This window comes from Girardinichthys multiradiatus, chromosome 2 (assembly GCF_021462225.1).
Source record: "Girardinichthys multiradiatus isolate DD_20200921_A chromosome 2, DD_fGirMul_XY1, whole genome shotgun sequence".
Taxonomy (NCBI): Eukaryota; Metazoa; Chordata; class Actinopteri; order Cyprinodontiformes; family Goodeidae; genus Girardinichthys; species Girardinichthys multiradiatus.
In genome coordinates, this window is record NC_061795.1 from 39,070,681 (window position 1) to 39,085,714 (window position 15,034).

The 15,034-nt window shown below is 38.0% G+C and overlaps 1 protein-coding gene across 1 annotated transcript in view; it reads left to right on the plus strand.

Annotated features, from left to right (window-relative positions):
* Positions 1–15,034, plus strand: part of LOC124858416 (neural-cadherin-like) — a 176,702-nt gene that overhangs the window by 82,303 nt on the left and 79,365 nt on the right. The window contains exons 7-11 of the mRNA XM_047350454.1: positions 1,662–1,804; positions 3,392–3,564; positions 6,813–6,981; positions 7,572–7,742; positions 9,028–9,200. Coding sequence (XP_047206410.1) covers positions 1,662–1,804; positions 3,392–3,564; positions 6,813–6,981; positions 7,572–7,742; positions 9,028–9,200 — 829 coding nt within the window. The remainder of the gene's footprint in view (positions 1–1,661; positions 1,805–3,391; positions 3,565–6,812; positions 6,982–7,571; positions 7,743–9,027; positions 9,201–15,034) is intronic.

Consider the following 15,034-nt stretch of genomic DNA (forward strand, 5'->3'; position numbering starts at 1 on the left):
ATCATGGTACAATCATAGGACGCCACCTGTGGAAGTTCAGATGCAAAATTTCTTCACTACTAAATATTCCACAGGCAACTGTTAGTGGTATTATAGCAAAGTGGAGAAGTTGGGAACAATGACAACTCAGTCATGAGGTTGTACACCACGTAAAATTCTACAGTGGGGTCAGCGGTGGCTGAGTCGTGAGGTGCAGAGTCAATAACCACAGACCTCCACACATCATGTGGCCTTCATGTGGTTTGTCAGTTGTCTGGAAAAGGGCACTTGTAATGTGTCACGGGTAAGGTTTTTTGCAGAGGTGAATATAGTCTTGTTCTTTTGTTCAGGATTTTGGCTCAGAAAAAATGTATTTTGTTTCACTGCATATTTTTTACATAAACGGCTTATTACTGATGAGGTTATTTTAGAGTTCCTAATTTTAATAGGATAGTAAATACTTCAATTGAAAAAATTTACACTAAGAATTTTAATAAATACATTTAAATGTACACTGATCAGGCCAAACATTATGACCACTGAGATAGGAAGTGAAAACTGATTACTGCTTCCCTCCTTGACATCTGTTAGTGAATGGGGTATTTAAAGCAGCAAGCAAACATGATGTGCTTAAAGTTAATGTAGTAATACTAAGAAAAATGGGAAAGCATAAGGATTTGAGAGAGTTTGACAGAGATCAAATTGTGATAGCAAGATAATTGGGTCAGTGCTTTGTAAAAACTGCAGCACTTGAGGGATGTTGCTGATCTGCAGTGATTGGTATCTTTTAGAAGGATTTAGGGATTTGTATTGTCATACCAGCTCACATTTACACGTTAAGGTACGAAATTTGTACTCAGGTCCCAGTTAAGAAGCCTAATACTTGAGTAAAAAGAAAGCTGAGTATAACATACAAATCTAAATCTAACAATAAATAGCAATCAGTAAAAATATGTGCAGCGAAGAGCGAAAAAAAAGAAATACACAGATAAATAGTGAAGCTGAAATTAACTCAGCAAAGTACTAAATACACTTGTAAAGCATAAGGTAGTCCTTAATATTGCACCGTTGACTGAGTGAAATATTGCACCTTTGGTGGGGGAAGTGTTTAGTGCAGGTCAGTGTGTTGTGAGAGAGTCGACAGAGTGTCGCTCGAATTCAGCAGTCTGACAGCTTCAGGGAAGAAGCTGTTTCTGAGCCTGGTGGTCTTGCTTTGAATGCTTCTCAGCTGCCTGCCTCAGGGGAGGGGCTGAAACAGTTTGGGTGCGGGGTGGAGTCCTTCATGATGCAGAGAGCCCTCCCCTGCATCGTAATGTCTAGAGGTCCAAGGTGGTGGGAAGACTGCTCCCCCACAGTCCTCTGTGCAGCCTTTACTACCCAAGATTTAACAGCAAAAAATCAAGAACAGTAAAATGGGCTAACAATGCTAACTGATGCCTGATCTATGTGCTCTGATCCAACAGACAAGCTACTGTAGTTTAAATTATTAGTCCTGTAGAGAGATGTGCCAGAAAACACAACGCATTGCAGATTGTTGTGTATGGCACTGGATATCTCCAAATGCGTCAAACTGGTTATAAGGTTAAGCCTAATAAGTGTAGGACTTGAGTGTATCCAAACAAACAATTTGTTCTGGTTCCCATTATAACCCACTGACTGATGACTTTGAATCCATCTTGCAGATATAGAACATTTGTTTCTGAGGATGCTGGTCCCAACACTCTTGTTGCCACAGTGCTGGCCAAAGACCCAGATGGCGATGGTATAACCTACTCCATAACCGCAGGCAACGAAGAGGGCAACTTTGTCATTGACAGCCAGAAAGGTGATATTTCTTAATTTCCAGCTTGACATTATATTTCCACCACTCACACTAATTGACAGGTTTTCTTTCAAATCAAGTACATTTTTTTAATGTACTGCTGCTGCAGAGGTGTGTTAAACACCCTCTGGTTTCAAAGTCAAACTGGGATAAAAGTGAAACTTGTAATTTATAAACTATAATTTCTCTGCTTTTAAAGTGCTGCTACCTATGTTATTAGGGTTATGAATACATTCCATAACACCATATTCTCTTGTGTTTTTTTTTTTTTGTCATTTGGCTGGTGTAGAGAAAAATGTTCCATCTGTTTCTCTGCTTTCTAGCATTGGTGACTGCACAGTTTATCTTTTTTATTTACCCTTTGATCTGAAACCAGCGGAAACCTCTGTGACATTTGTCACCCAACCCTTTCAATTCAATTTCACAACAACTGCTCTATCATTGCTCACAATCTTCAGGCTGGGCTCTGCCAGCTCCTTTTTCTTTTGTGTCATCTCTTTATATTTCTTTCCATCCTCTGTCTGTGTTTTTATAAAAAAGTCTCATATCTATATATTTAAATATTAAAATGTATCGATTTCTATGTGTATCATATGCATCTTTCTCTCCACCTTCATTACCTCTCTCTCTATCTTATATATCAAACTCAGAAAAGCCTTAGAAGAAGCATAATTTAATAGCTGGAGTAGCTGGTGCTGCAACGCCAAACAAGGTTGACATTTAAGGCATGAAAATTACCGTGTACACCCTATTACTACAGCAGTACATTAAAACAGGTGAACACCTGTTTTAATGTACTGCTGTAGTAATGTCAATGTCAGGTGTTGCCAATAATGGCTTAGACCCTACTCTGGTCTACATGCAGTTGGAATTATAGCTTAAGTGGGAGGAAGGACAGAGAATCTTGCAGCTGTGTGTATCAGCATGCTGTATTGTTTTTAATCAAGTGCATTAAAAGAGATGAAAAAAAATCCAACAAGAGGATAAAAAAAACTTCACATGCTCTCACTTCAATGGCTCTCCCCCACATCACAGGCAGCTTGCTCATCCTGCAACCTCTGGTGTTTTTGCATTACTTTTTGACAAGAAGGATGTTGACTCAGATGCGCCATCCTTTTATCCAACCTTTTATCTTGACTGTTACATGAAAGCAGACAAAGGAGCCAAGAGGAACACCTAATAGGCTTCTGCTGAGCTAGGTTAACTTGGAACCAGACTCTCCTCACTTCTTCCTGTTTTCACTCAAATGCTTGAGCTGCATGTGCATCTTCAGAGCAATTATTATATCAGAAATGTACCAAAACCACAACTGTGAAATTAGTTTTGGGATGTATGCTGCATATCAGATTTTTATCTTGCTTTGGACTTCTGTAGAGGTCTTTTTTTCCCCACTCACTATTTCAGTTTTCACACTAGAACAACACCATGCAGTATGACATTTCTGCCTGGTTTTAGCGATAGCTACTCCCTCACTATGCAAGGCAAGTTTGGCAATAATATGCTTAATGACTAATGGAAAGGATGCACATGCTTTATTATGATGTAGCATATTTTATGATGTGTATATTAATGGGTCTAAGCTCTCTGCAGGATTGATCCGTTTGCGCTCCACTCCCCTGCCCAAGCTTCAAGGCTTGGAGTACATTCTGAATGTAACAGCCACAGATGACAATGCATCAGGCGGGCCGCACCCTCTCACCTCTACTGCCCGGGTCGTTGTTGGAGTTGATGATGTTAACAACAACAAACCAATATTTGAGCAGGTGAGAATCTTTACTTAAACACTAGTTGTGTTTGGCATTTTAATTGCTTAAATGCTGCTGACATTTGAGGCAGTTCATTAATTTATTTTTACAACAGAAATGTCACTGGCATATTTTAATGATGTGCTTAGTATTTCCTCCTACTGTTGAATTTTATACCGTGCTCAACTATTTGGCAGTACAGAGTGGAAGTGATGTCCTCTTTTACCTATCAGTATAATGTCAAGGATTTAATTTGTCAACTTAAACATTTTTATCGAACTCTATTGCTATTGTGAGGCATTACTGTTTGAAAAATTAAAAAAACATAACATCACTGATGATTTCCAACTAAATACACATGATTGTTTTATAAAGAATCACTTATCATAATGCATTTTCACTATATTTATGTTGCTTAGATTTTGCTATCTTTATAGGAATCTCCTCTGGCATCAATACCTAAAGTTGTTTTAAGGAAAATGATGCATATCTATGAAAGCAAAATCTGATCATGCAGTAAAAACATCCATCCAACTCAGTGGGTTTTAAGAATGACATTTTGACTTGAAATATAAAGTTGCTTCAGAACGTTTTGCTTGGATTGGCATTGTGTCAGTATTTCTATGGAAACATCAGATTTTATAAGAAGCATGTAGGATTTTGAAAGATTGTATTTTATGCATCTATCTTCTCCTTAAGGCACCAGGTCAATTCACCCCTCTGTTAGTTTTTATCTCCGTTTTGTACCCAGGTCTTGCCATTTTGCCCCAGCCTACTTGTATTTCATACCAGTAAGCAACCCATTTTGTAACCATTTGCTGTACCCAACCATAAACATTAGTTTGTATCTCCTTTGGTTAAATATTATAATTAATGTGAAGATAATTGAGGCTGAAATGGAAGAGTAGTTGTCTTGTAATCTTAAACTTTCTAGTCAAACGTTCTAGTCCTGCTTCCTCCTCCCACATGTTGAGGTGCCCCTGGGCAAAGCACTTAACCCCAAGTTGCCTACCGATCAGTGTATGAGTGTGCTCATTTGTGAGTGCAGTTGGCTGAATGTGGCTCTAGTGTAGTGTGTTTTGAGTGGTTGTTATGACTAGAAAAACGCTATATAAATTCATTCCATTTACCATTTAAATAATTGAAAAGATTCTCAGACCTAATGTTTAATTTGATTTTATATTTCACCTTCTTTCTACTGTGTATTTCTGGTCTACACTTTGGCCAATTGGCATATGGAAATGTGGCACACTGTGACCCTTGATCAAGTGACCTACTGCAAGTATATATTATTTATTGAAATGACATAATATTTTCCAGAAGAAGGGTATGAATACTAGATTATAGAAATATGCTTTAAATTATTAGTTGTGAAAGCTGTTACATGCAGTAGTCATAGACATAGTCATAAGGTGGAGAGTGTCTGTTCTAGGAACCTCAGGGTCACATTTTGCTCCATGTGGATGTTGTGGCTCTGTTGGCATCTTAAGGACATGAACTTTAGGGTGCACTGGAGGGAGTCAGAATTTGAATGCAAACAGTCTGGGTGCAAGCCAGCTCCTCCACATCTAAGGTCATGGTTCTCAGACAGAAAAAGATGGACTGCTCCCTCCAGTTTGCAAATTAATCCATACGACTTTTAGTATTTTGGTTTCTTGTTTATACTCGGCAGGACAGTGGGAAAAGGATCGACGAATTGGGGCATCATCTGATTTAAAGGCTGAATTGCACAGGTTTGTTGTGGTAAAGAATAGCTGAGCCAAAAAGCAAAGCATTCCATTTACTGGTCCATCTATGTTCCAACCTTCACCTATGTTAATATCCTGAGATATGGATCATGCCTGAGAAAACAAGATCCACACTAATGCTGAATGAGTTTGTTATGTAGGGTGTCTGGTCTTAGTCTTAAGTGGGGAGCTCTATGATTTAGGGGAGCCTGATGAAGGGTTGCACTTGAGGTGGTTGTTCATTTGATCAGAATACCTTTTTGACACCTTCCTTAAAATGTTTATTGGGCATGTCCCACTGGTGGGAGATACAGTGATGGATGGAGGGACAATATCTCCATTCTGGCCTTGGAATGTCCTGTGATCTTCCAGAATGTGGTGGAGGGTGTCGTTGTGAAAAGAATGCATGACTTTTGCTCCTGGACCTTCTACCACCGTGACCTGACTGCAGATAAGTTGATTATTATAAGTCTATAGATGGAACATTTTCATCACGACCTGTCCAAGGTGTACCCCGCCTATTCCCAATGATCTCTGGAGATAGGCACCAACTCCCCCATTACCCTGAAAGTAGGTATAGAAAATGGATGGATGGAGGGATATTTTGAACCCACCTCTTTGGACTGTTTATGTCTTAAAAATATGCCTCTAAGCATGTTGCTGGCACGTTTTTAAACTGGTTGACATTATCTATAATCTGCAGAAATATGAAATAGCATTATTTTATTTTGTCGAATGGCTTAGCACATATCACTGTCATCCATTTCCTCATAAGTTTGATTGTCTCTGTGAACTTCAGTTGCTTCTCTTCTTCCTCTCACCAGCTCTCTCATTTTCTTGGAATTCATTTCTCTCTCCCTGTTTTCCCAAGGGTTTTGATTAGCCAGCACAACCCACTCTATCTTTAGGGTGTCCTTTGGGATTTCAATTAATTTATTAACAAAAGTGCAATATCATCACAATACGCTACACCTGTTGAATGAACTTCCTCTCTAATTAGGAATGACTTGAACTTTGCAGAGGATGTAGGCACAAGGGGCCTGCTCTTCAGAGGTGTTTTGGGCCATGTGAGAACTCTTAGCAACTTTTTTAAATATAAAGTTAGGCTTTATAACAGCCTAAGCTGACTTCAGTACTCCTGTTCACATCCTTTGATCCATATTCCCTCTCTGTCCTACCTGAACTCCTCTTTCAATTTGTTTTTGTCTTTCATGGTCATTCCATCAAAAAAGTAGTTTGCATTTATATTTGGATGCAAAACAAGAAGACTCCAGAGAGCCATTCTTAATCTGGGGCATATGTTCATTATGGGAAATAGATTGAAATACAACCTAAGAAAAAAGCTGTTCACTGTGGGCTCCTCAAAATAAAACAGTTGCACTGAGCTACTGTATCTGTCCTACTAACCTTTGAATTTACTTTCTTTGATCCTTGTACTCTCATTAATGCAACACTTTTTGACAATACGTACCAATTCTTCCTTGTGTTATTTGTCTCTGCTTTGTCTCTTCCCTCTTCCTCCCCCGCTCTTTATCTCAGTGCCAGCAGTACCGTGAGCAGGCTTCGGTGCTGGAGAACCAGCCAGCGGGGACTTTTGTGTTGCAAGTACATGCAGTGGATGCAGATGAGGGAGCAAATGGAAAAGTGAAATACGGCTTAATGCACAGAGACAGCGCCATGCCTGCCTTCAGAATCCACCCAGACACAGGTAGAGAGTTGTGGATTGTTGCAGGGCAAAATTGTTCTCAATTATACATGAATCAAAGAATATCCCGTAGATAGACAGATCTGTAGTTAAATGGTACCTGACATCCGTAATGATCATTGTAAAACAAAATATAATATGAGAGAAGAGTTATGCATAGAGCAGACAGACCTTAGATAAGATGTTAAATTATTTACAATTTTAAAATGAGATGTCCAGTTTGTAAGAATATAAGTGACAAAACCTATAACTGAGTTGAGATCTGGAGAGGTTTATAGTGTCTCCTCAGTGTAAAAAATGGTTGAACATTACTGCTTGAAATTTTAATATGTGCAGTCATTATGTTATTTCGTCAATCATTTTCTTTTAAGCTTTGGTTGTCTCTTCTTCATCTTAACATTTAATAACAAAGTCATGTACATCTTACTGTCTCATACTTGTTTACTTGCCTGGATTTATGGATTGATGGATGGACAGACTCAGTTGAGAGAATTGAAGAATTGCTGAACGGATGAGTGAATTTATAAGTAATCATGTGTGTATATTTGCCAGAGGGTTGATGAAGGGCCTTGATTATGGTTCTGACTTTACAGGAGTGATTGTGACAGCCCGGCGCTTCGACAGGGAGCGGCAGAGAGAGTATTCAATTACAGTAACGGCCACTGATTGGGCCGAGGAGCCGCTCATTGGCATCTGTCAGCTCGCCATCCAGATACTGGACCAGAATGATAACAGCCCCAAGTTTGAGAATTTGCGCTATGAGTGTAAGTGTTGGGCATATATTATTCATGAGTCAAAAATAGCAACACTGAAGCACAGCCAGAACACTGAACAATACAGACATGAATAGACAGGGCAGAAGTAGCAGTGCATGCCCTTTATCCTGTTTAATCGACCAATTCTAATTTAAGAAAGGGCACATGAGGTGCATCACTTGTTCAATATTTGAATAAAAGGTTTGCTTGCTTTAATGGCTAAAATGTGAATAGTTTTTAGTTCACTATGGTGTTTCTTTAGGATGTATTTTCATTTCCTGTCTGAACATGTAGCATAGTTTAATACATTGTAAAAACAAGACTTGGGTGCTGGATGTTTGACCACTTTTCTTTGCAGAAATTATTGTTTTATATTGTTGATTCCCTGGCACAAACCAGACTTTCAAACATCGTCATTAATTTTAGGTTGAGGCGTCAATAAGGATATTTTTCTTTTTTATCCATTCCAAAACCACTTTTAATGTGTATTTTGGATCATTATTCTGCTGGAATACCCAACTGTGATCAGATTTCAATCATGTAATTGTTGACTTGAGGTGAAGTTGAGGAATTTGCATGGGGTCCTCTTCCTTTATTTTTTTATTGGCCTTGATAAAGGTTCCACTGGCAGTGAAACAGACCCTCAACCTGATGGTGTAACAACCAGACTTGATGTGAAACTTACTTCAGTGAAGATAGTAACACTGGTGTTCCAGCAGATTCCAATTGATGGCAGACTTGAACCTTGATGATTTCTTATTTGTTCTTTAATATCCTATCCATTTAATTAAACTGAGGGTGACAGTTGGGGACAGACAGTTGAAATTTGGACATACTTAGGTGTTTCAACATCAAAACTTGGAATGGATACAGCAGAACCCAACCAGTTTAAATGAGCTCTACCAATTCTGTCAGGAAGAGTGGCAAACAGCCAGTCAAACACATGCCAGAAACTGGCTGATAGCTACTAAAAGCGTGAACCAGAGATGCAAGTTGCTAGGAGACATTACTGAGGGATGTATTGTAGAATCAAAATTGTGCATCCACTTCTTATTAAAATTAACTCAAGTTATCTCACGCTGGATCATTCCACCCTGGAATAAAAACATTCAATTAACTAACTGAAAGGCAATGATAACATTCATGCCTGTGGTAGGTTTTTGTTAACGTCTCATGGGAACTGGATGTGATGTGACCTAAAGCATCTTTTGCCCTATGCAAGGTAATATGAAAACATGTTCATTTGCATCTGACAGTAAACGAAGTGCATATAAGTAATGTTTGTCTTTTATAGATTTTCTAAGAGAAGACACACTGGTTGGTACCAGTTTCCTTCGTGTGGCAGCTCATGATGATGACTTTGGCACTAATGCAGCCATCACTTACTCTATGTCTGTGGAGCAGCCCGAATATCTGCGGGTCAACCCTGTGACTGGATGGGTCTACGTTAATCAGCCCATATCTCAGGTTAGTCAGCATTTTTTAGGACTTTCAGCCAGTGCAGATACACACACACTGAAAAAGGCTGCATTAGATAACAGCCTGTGGGTCTGTGTCAACAAAGTTAATGAACAAGTCCCTTCAAAGTGCCTCCGTCTGTGACTAGCATTCTGCTGCATGTCCTCTCCCAGGGGTGCTGCATGTGGGAAATACCACAGAGAGAAGAATTAAGGGAAAACAAATGATTTAAAGCATATTTAACAATGTCAGATTTCTGTAGGTATATTTGAAGACTTCCATGCTAGACTGAGTAATAAAAAAACGTACTTATCTTGCTTGTTGCTGATGACTGTTAATGGGTGGAAAATATTTTAGAAGCCATTTATTATACAGAACAGCTGCATCCTTGATTACTAGTTTTATTATTAGTTTTATGTATTGAAATTAAGATGTTTGTGTTACATTTTATAAGCTCATACTTTAAAAGGGAAAATGGCTGCATTCTGCAACCTAAAATTTCTCAGATGTTAAAAAGACACCTTAAAGACTGGCTGATTATGCATGCAGCCCTAATGAAAACTGTAATATTACACTAAAAGGTGGTGACTTACCATATTGCCTAAAGATGCAAAAAGAATAGATGTCTGGTCAGTTTAGGATCTCCAGTTATTCTAACGATTTGACCTGCCTATATTAATTTTAGCCAATTCTGAGTTCTCTGTAGAAGTATAATTAACAGCATTCACATTCTTTCTTGCTTTCCTGCTGTGAGCATTCATTAATTATTTAAAATAGAACCAGAGGCAATGTCACAAGATGTCTATATGAGACAGCAGGTTCTGTAAAACAGACTTTTACTAATATTTTCAAACATAGACAAAAAGGATTTTGGAGTTGATATTTTAAACTGTCATCTTATATAATGTTAGCTTGATTTGCGCAGTTGCCATTCCTAACTGTAAACATCTGTCTCTGTGTGTACTACCTAGAGAATTTAGACATCTATCTCAAATCTCAGATTTTCAAGAGCCCAACATTTTCAAAGCCAGTATGAGCTATGACAGGCCAAGGATAAAGACAATTCAAAAGGACAAAATAGAGCAAGTTTACTGTAACACATTTAGCCTTCATAGTTTCTGCAGAAATTGGCTCTGGGTCTATTTGCTACTTCTCTTACCAGTTTGATTAAACATTCCCAAGCCAGGTATGGATTTATGTTCTGTGGCAGATGGGTTTTTATAATTCCTTAAAATATTGGGAACAAAACAACTAAAAAAGCAAAGGAGTAAAAATGACCAGCACTTACCAAGGTCTAGCTAGCTCTACTAGCAGAAGTGATGAACAACCTTAGAAAGCTGAAGTTTCCTCTTAAATACCTACTTTTAGTTTAACTTATCAATAAGAATTTTTGTTGTTGAAAATATGTCCAAACATTGTGTTAATGGTTCATAGAAACCTATAACTGATTTTAGATGTTTATCAGTAGGCAGACCTGTTTTAGTGGATATTGCCAAGAAAAAAAAAAAAAGCAAGAGCAGCAACCCTTGAATCCTCAACCTTTTAATGATGAACTCTGTGCTTTCCTAACTAGTATACCTATCCAGCAAAAAAAAAAAATAGTTTGAGACCTTTCTGCGTGGATTATTAAAAAGATTTTTTGTTGTTGCGCTAACATATTGTTTTAAAAGTACAAATTTAACTCTGTTTGTCATCTGTGTCTGTCCCATTCTGTCAGCGATCTCTTCCAAAATGTTTGTGTATGGAAATTACGACTCCTGCTGCACAACATGCATTTTTCTTATGGCAACAAATTGAGCCTAATCCCTCATGTTATCCAGCAAGCATCCACTGCCAAAGCACATATTGTAACTCAATAGTTTAATGATACTTTAAATGCTTGTTTGCGTTGCTCAATACGGTCTAAATATGTAAATATCTCATCATAATTATCGATATTCTATTTTTACATCCACAAAAACAAAATAGACTAGTGTCTGCTCATCATTACTGCAACATTGCAACTGAAAAAAGGATTATTTTATAAGACAAACAAAGCTGTCTTTGAGTTTTCTGCATTTATGTGTAAAAGATATACATGTCTTGTCAAAACTGACAAAACTCTTGTCTTTTAGACAAGACAGTTTTGCTTGGTCTAAACTTAGACCAAATGTATAGGTCTAAACGACTGCTATGAATAAACGTATCATTGACTCATGTTGATTTGATGGATGTTCACTGTTAAAACTATCCATCCACCAATCCATCCATCTGTCTGTCCGTCCGTCCGTCCATCAATTTTTGACCAGTGGAAGTACGCTGGAGTACCCAAAGAAAACCCTGACATGCGCAGGGACACTATGCAATTGACAAATATAATACTCATTAAGTCATGTTTTTGTAAAGTAAATATGTATAAGTTATAACAGCTGGGTTTCATTTCTGCTGTTTGTCATTTAACTGACAAACCACAAGTTGTTTGTGTCAGGCTCAGCTCTGCAACACATAGCGTTTACATTTTTTATAAGTGTTTTGTTAACTCTCTCTAACCCATCGGCACTGTCCATGGTTTTTGTTTCTCGGATATTCAGAAAAAAGTGTTGTTCTTTGGGTGCACACTTACCTTTGCACTGTCAGGTTGTTTATTATTTAACATACTTTTAAGCATGCCTGAATTGGAAGCCCACAGCAATATCGGCTTCCTGACTTCATGCAAAATTAAAAGTTGTAAGCCTCAAAAACCTTGTCAAACAATTATGCTGCATATTTTAGAATGGTTTCAGAAGCAGTATAAATCATCCTGCAATCGTGCTGCACTTGTGTTTTAATGGTAAATGTATAACTAGTCTGAGACAATGCTCTATTTTGAGTCATTCATCAGTTTCTGATTACAAAGTAATCAGTAGACCATTTTTAAACTACATTTAAAAATAAAGCACTGTTACCAGCATCTATGAAATGCTTCAGCTGAATTTAAGGGGAAAAGGGCTAATATTTTTATGCCCTACTGTAAGACAATGCAGTGAGAGCATTGGTTCATGAAGTGTCAAACATTGTACAATAGCTACATCTCCACAGAAAATTAGGTGGAAAGGATTGGAAAGGTTGGCACGACTGTAACACGAATACATTGTAGATATTTTCTGGTTGAAATAAGGAACTTTTATGGCAAAGTAACTGTAAAACCTTTGTTGGATGCTTCCAGATCCTCAGTCTTACATTCATTTATTTAAAAAACAGCAGCTGCTAGCACCAGATTGGACAACACAGATTACAATCTTTGTTCTCTGAGTTTAAGCTTTTCAAAAGAGTTATTCACAAATAATTATTAAATAGTCCTGTGAATAGTAAATGTAATTTGGAAATTAAAGGGGATCCCTTTTTATCAGATGCTTGTAGTACAATAATTTGTTATTTGCATGGATAGGAAACAGCAGGTAATGTCACAGCTTAACAGCTGAATTAACATTAAGACAGCTTTTGCTTATCAAAGTTGTCCTATTTTTTCACTTAGTTAAATATTAATTTTATACATAATCTAGTTTTGATAAACCGTCCCAGTTACCTTCTAATGAATGTTTTCAACAACTTGAACCTGGTTTAGCCTTAATTAAGCATCTTTTTCAATCCAATAAGCCAGTCTTTTAATAATAATAATAACGATAATTTAGACTTTATTGATCTCACAATGGAGAAATTATCCACTGCATTCAACCCATCCCTTAGGCAGCAGTGGGCTGCAATTGTGTGGTGCCCAGGGAGCATTCAGAGTCTAAGGCTCTTGTTCAGGGATCCAGAGTGGCAGGCTGTGGGATTCAAACAAGGGTACTTATTGCCTCTCCAGGACACAGATGCCCTGCTCTCTAACCACTAGGCCACACTAATGATATTTTCCTGACACTACAAGCTGCTTTTGTATCATTCTGTTTGTATAAAAGCCATCCACAGCTGCATTGAACTGTTTTATTACTCAAGTTAAAAGATCATAAAAGTTAGCTTTTTTATTTCTTTCTAATTAAATAACTAGAAATAATTTGTCTTTCTTTGGTGAAATACTAAATGTTTTATTACATTAAATTCTAATTATAAATTGCTTTTATCCCGTGAAACGACTATATGTGGTAAATATCCTGAAATATCTTCTGGCGTCACAAAGGAAGAATTGTTGCCAATTGGTCAACTTTAGACTTTCTTTAGTTCATTGGCTTTATAATGTCACATAACTGCCATACCTAAATATCTGCTTCTGATTGGCTGGCTTCCACTTGGGTCTGTTTGCCATGAGTATGTTTATTTTTTGAGAGAGAAATTGAACCTCATTGAAGAACAAAAGGTTTCCAAGCAAAACCCATGTCATCAAGATCAGGACAGCCTTCGGACATGCAGTTTAAATAAATTGTTATGTTGCATCATATTCTATGTTAATTTGTCTATTTTAAATGAAACTCTGTTAGACTTTGTCTGATTTTAAGCTTCCAGGAAAATTTTTTGAACATGCCTTCTTTGTTACCAACCCTGAAAACAAGGAGCCTCACGACATACCAAAAGCCAGTTCAACCTGGAAAGACTCACAAATGAGAGAAACACAGAGATGGCAATTAGAGGAGTTTATTTGCTGATGTTTGATTTCTTTTGGCGCTCGGACCCCAGTGGAAGACATGGATGCTGATAATGACATGAGCTTGAATAAACATCTTAGGGTTAGAAATAGAGAAGTCTTCCCCCTGGGATCCTGATACTGGTGGTGGAGTGCAGGCCTGAGAAGATAAGGGAGTCGGAAGGAGCTTGAAGCCTGATGGTGAAGATGGGGTGGAGGAGGGTCGAAGCTCAGCTGAAGATCAGGAGATTCTGCGTATGAAGGTCTTTTAAAGCAAAGCCTGCAGGGATGATTGGCTGAAGAGGAATGTAGATCAGGAGCTCATTGGTTGGAGCGGAGAACGTGGTGGAGTAATTAAACGGAGCTGGTAGTGGAGGTGAGTCTTCCAAGTTGAATTTTCGTCAAAACTCCATTACTAGGCAAAGTCAGTCCCACTTGCCTTTTAAAAGGCGTAACCTCAGGTCACACTGATCCAAGATAGGAGCTGAAGCAACCATATACCGAGCAAAAGAGGGACTGAGGTTGTAGAACCACAGAGCAGAATGGCTTGTGGTTTCAAGTAGTAAAAAGAATAAAGAAAAGAAGAAAGAAGACATCTGAAAATCAGATACTGGATATCTTTTAGGTTTTTAATCGCCTTCAACTTAAAGAAAAGGAGCTCCCATTCTATCCAACTTCTAACTGCTAGCTTTAGCACATAGTGTGTAGTTTACAGTATGGTCATTTTTCTTGTTCAGTTTTTACTTTGCTAATTAGTTAATTAGGCCCGAGCAGCGAAGTGCTGCGAAGGCCAATTGTAATCGCTGGATTTGTATTTTTTTTCCCTTAAAGCAGCTTTTTGGGGGCCTAAACATTTATGAAAACTCAACAAACTTTACCCAAAAATGTCCCCTAACTAAAATGTTTGAATTTTAATGGAACTGAAAATGGGCGTGTCCAAATGGCTCTGCAGAGCCCCCTAAACTGAGATAGACCAACTGGTAAGTCCTAGAGATTTCAAAGTTTATACATAGGTAGATTCCTCCAAATCATTAAAAAGTCTCTTGTGGGTATGCCCTAAAACCAAGAGAAAGTTGATCCAAAGCCATTTTGGGCCAAAGGGTCATTTTTGGCCATTTTTCACTTTTGTACATGTTGAACTTTGACAAACTCCTTCTAGAGATTTTGAGCTATCGACTTCAAATTTGGTCAGTATGCAGTTAAGGCATGGGGGCTTAAAAGTGATAAAAATCCTGAGTTTTTGAGTATGTTTAGGGGGCGGACCTAG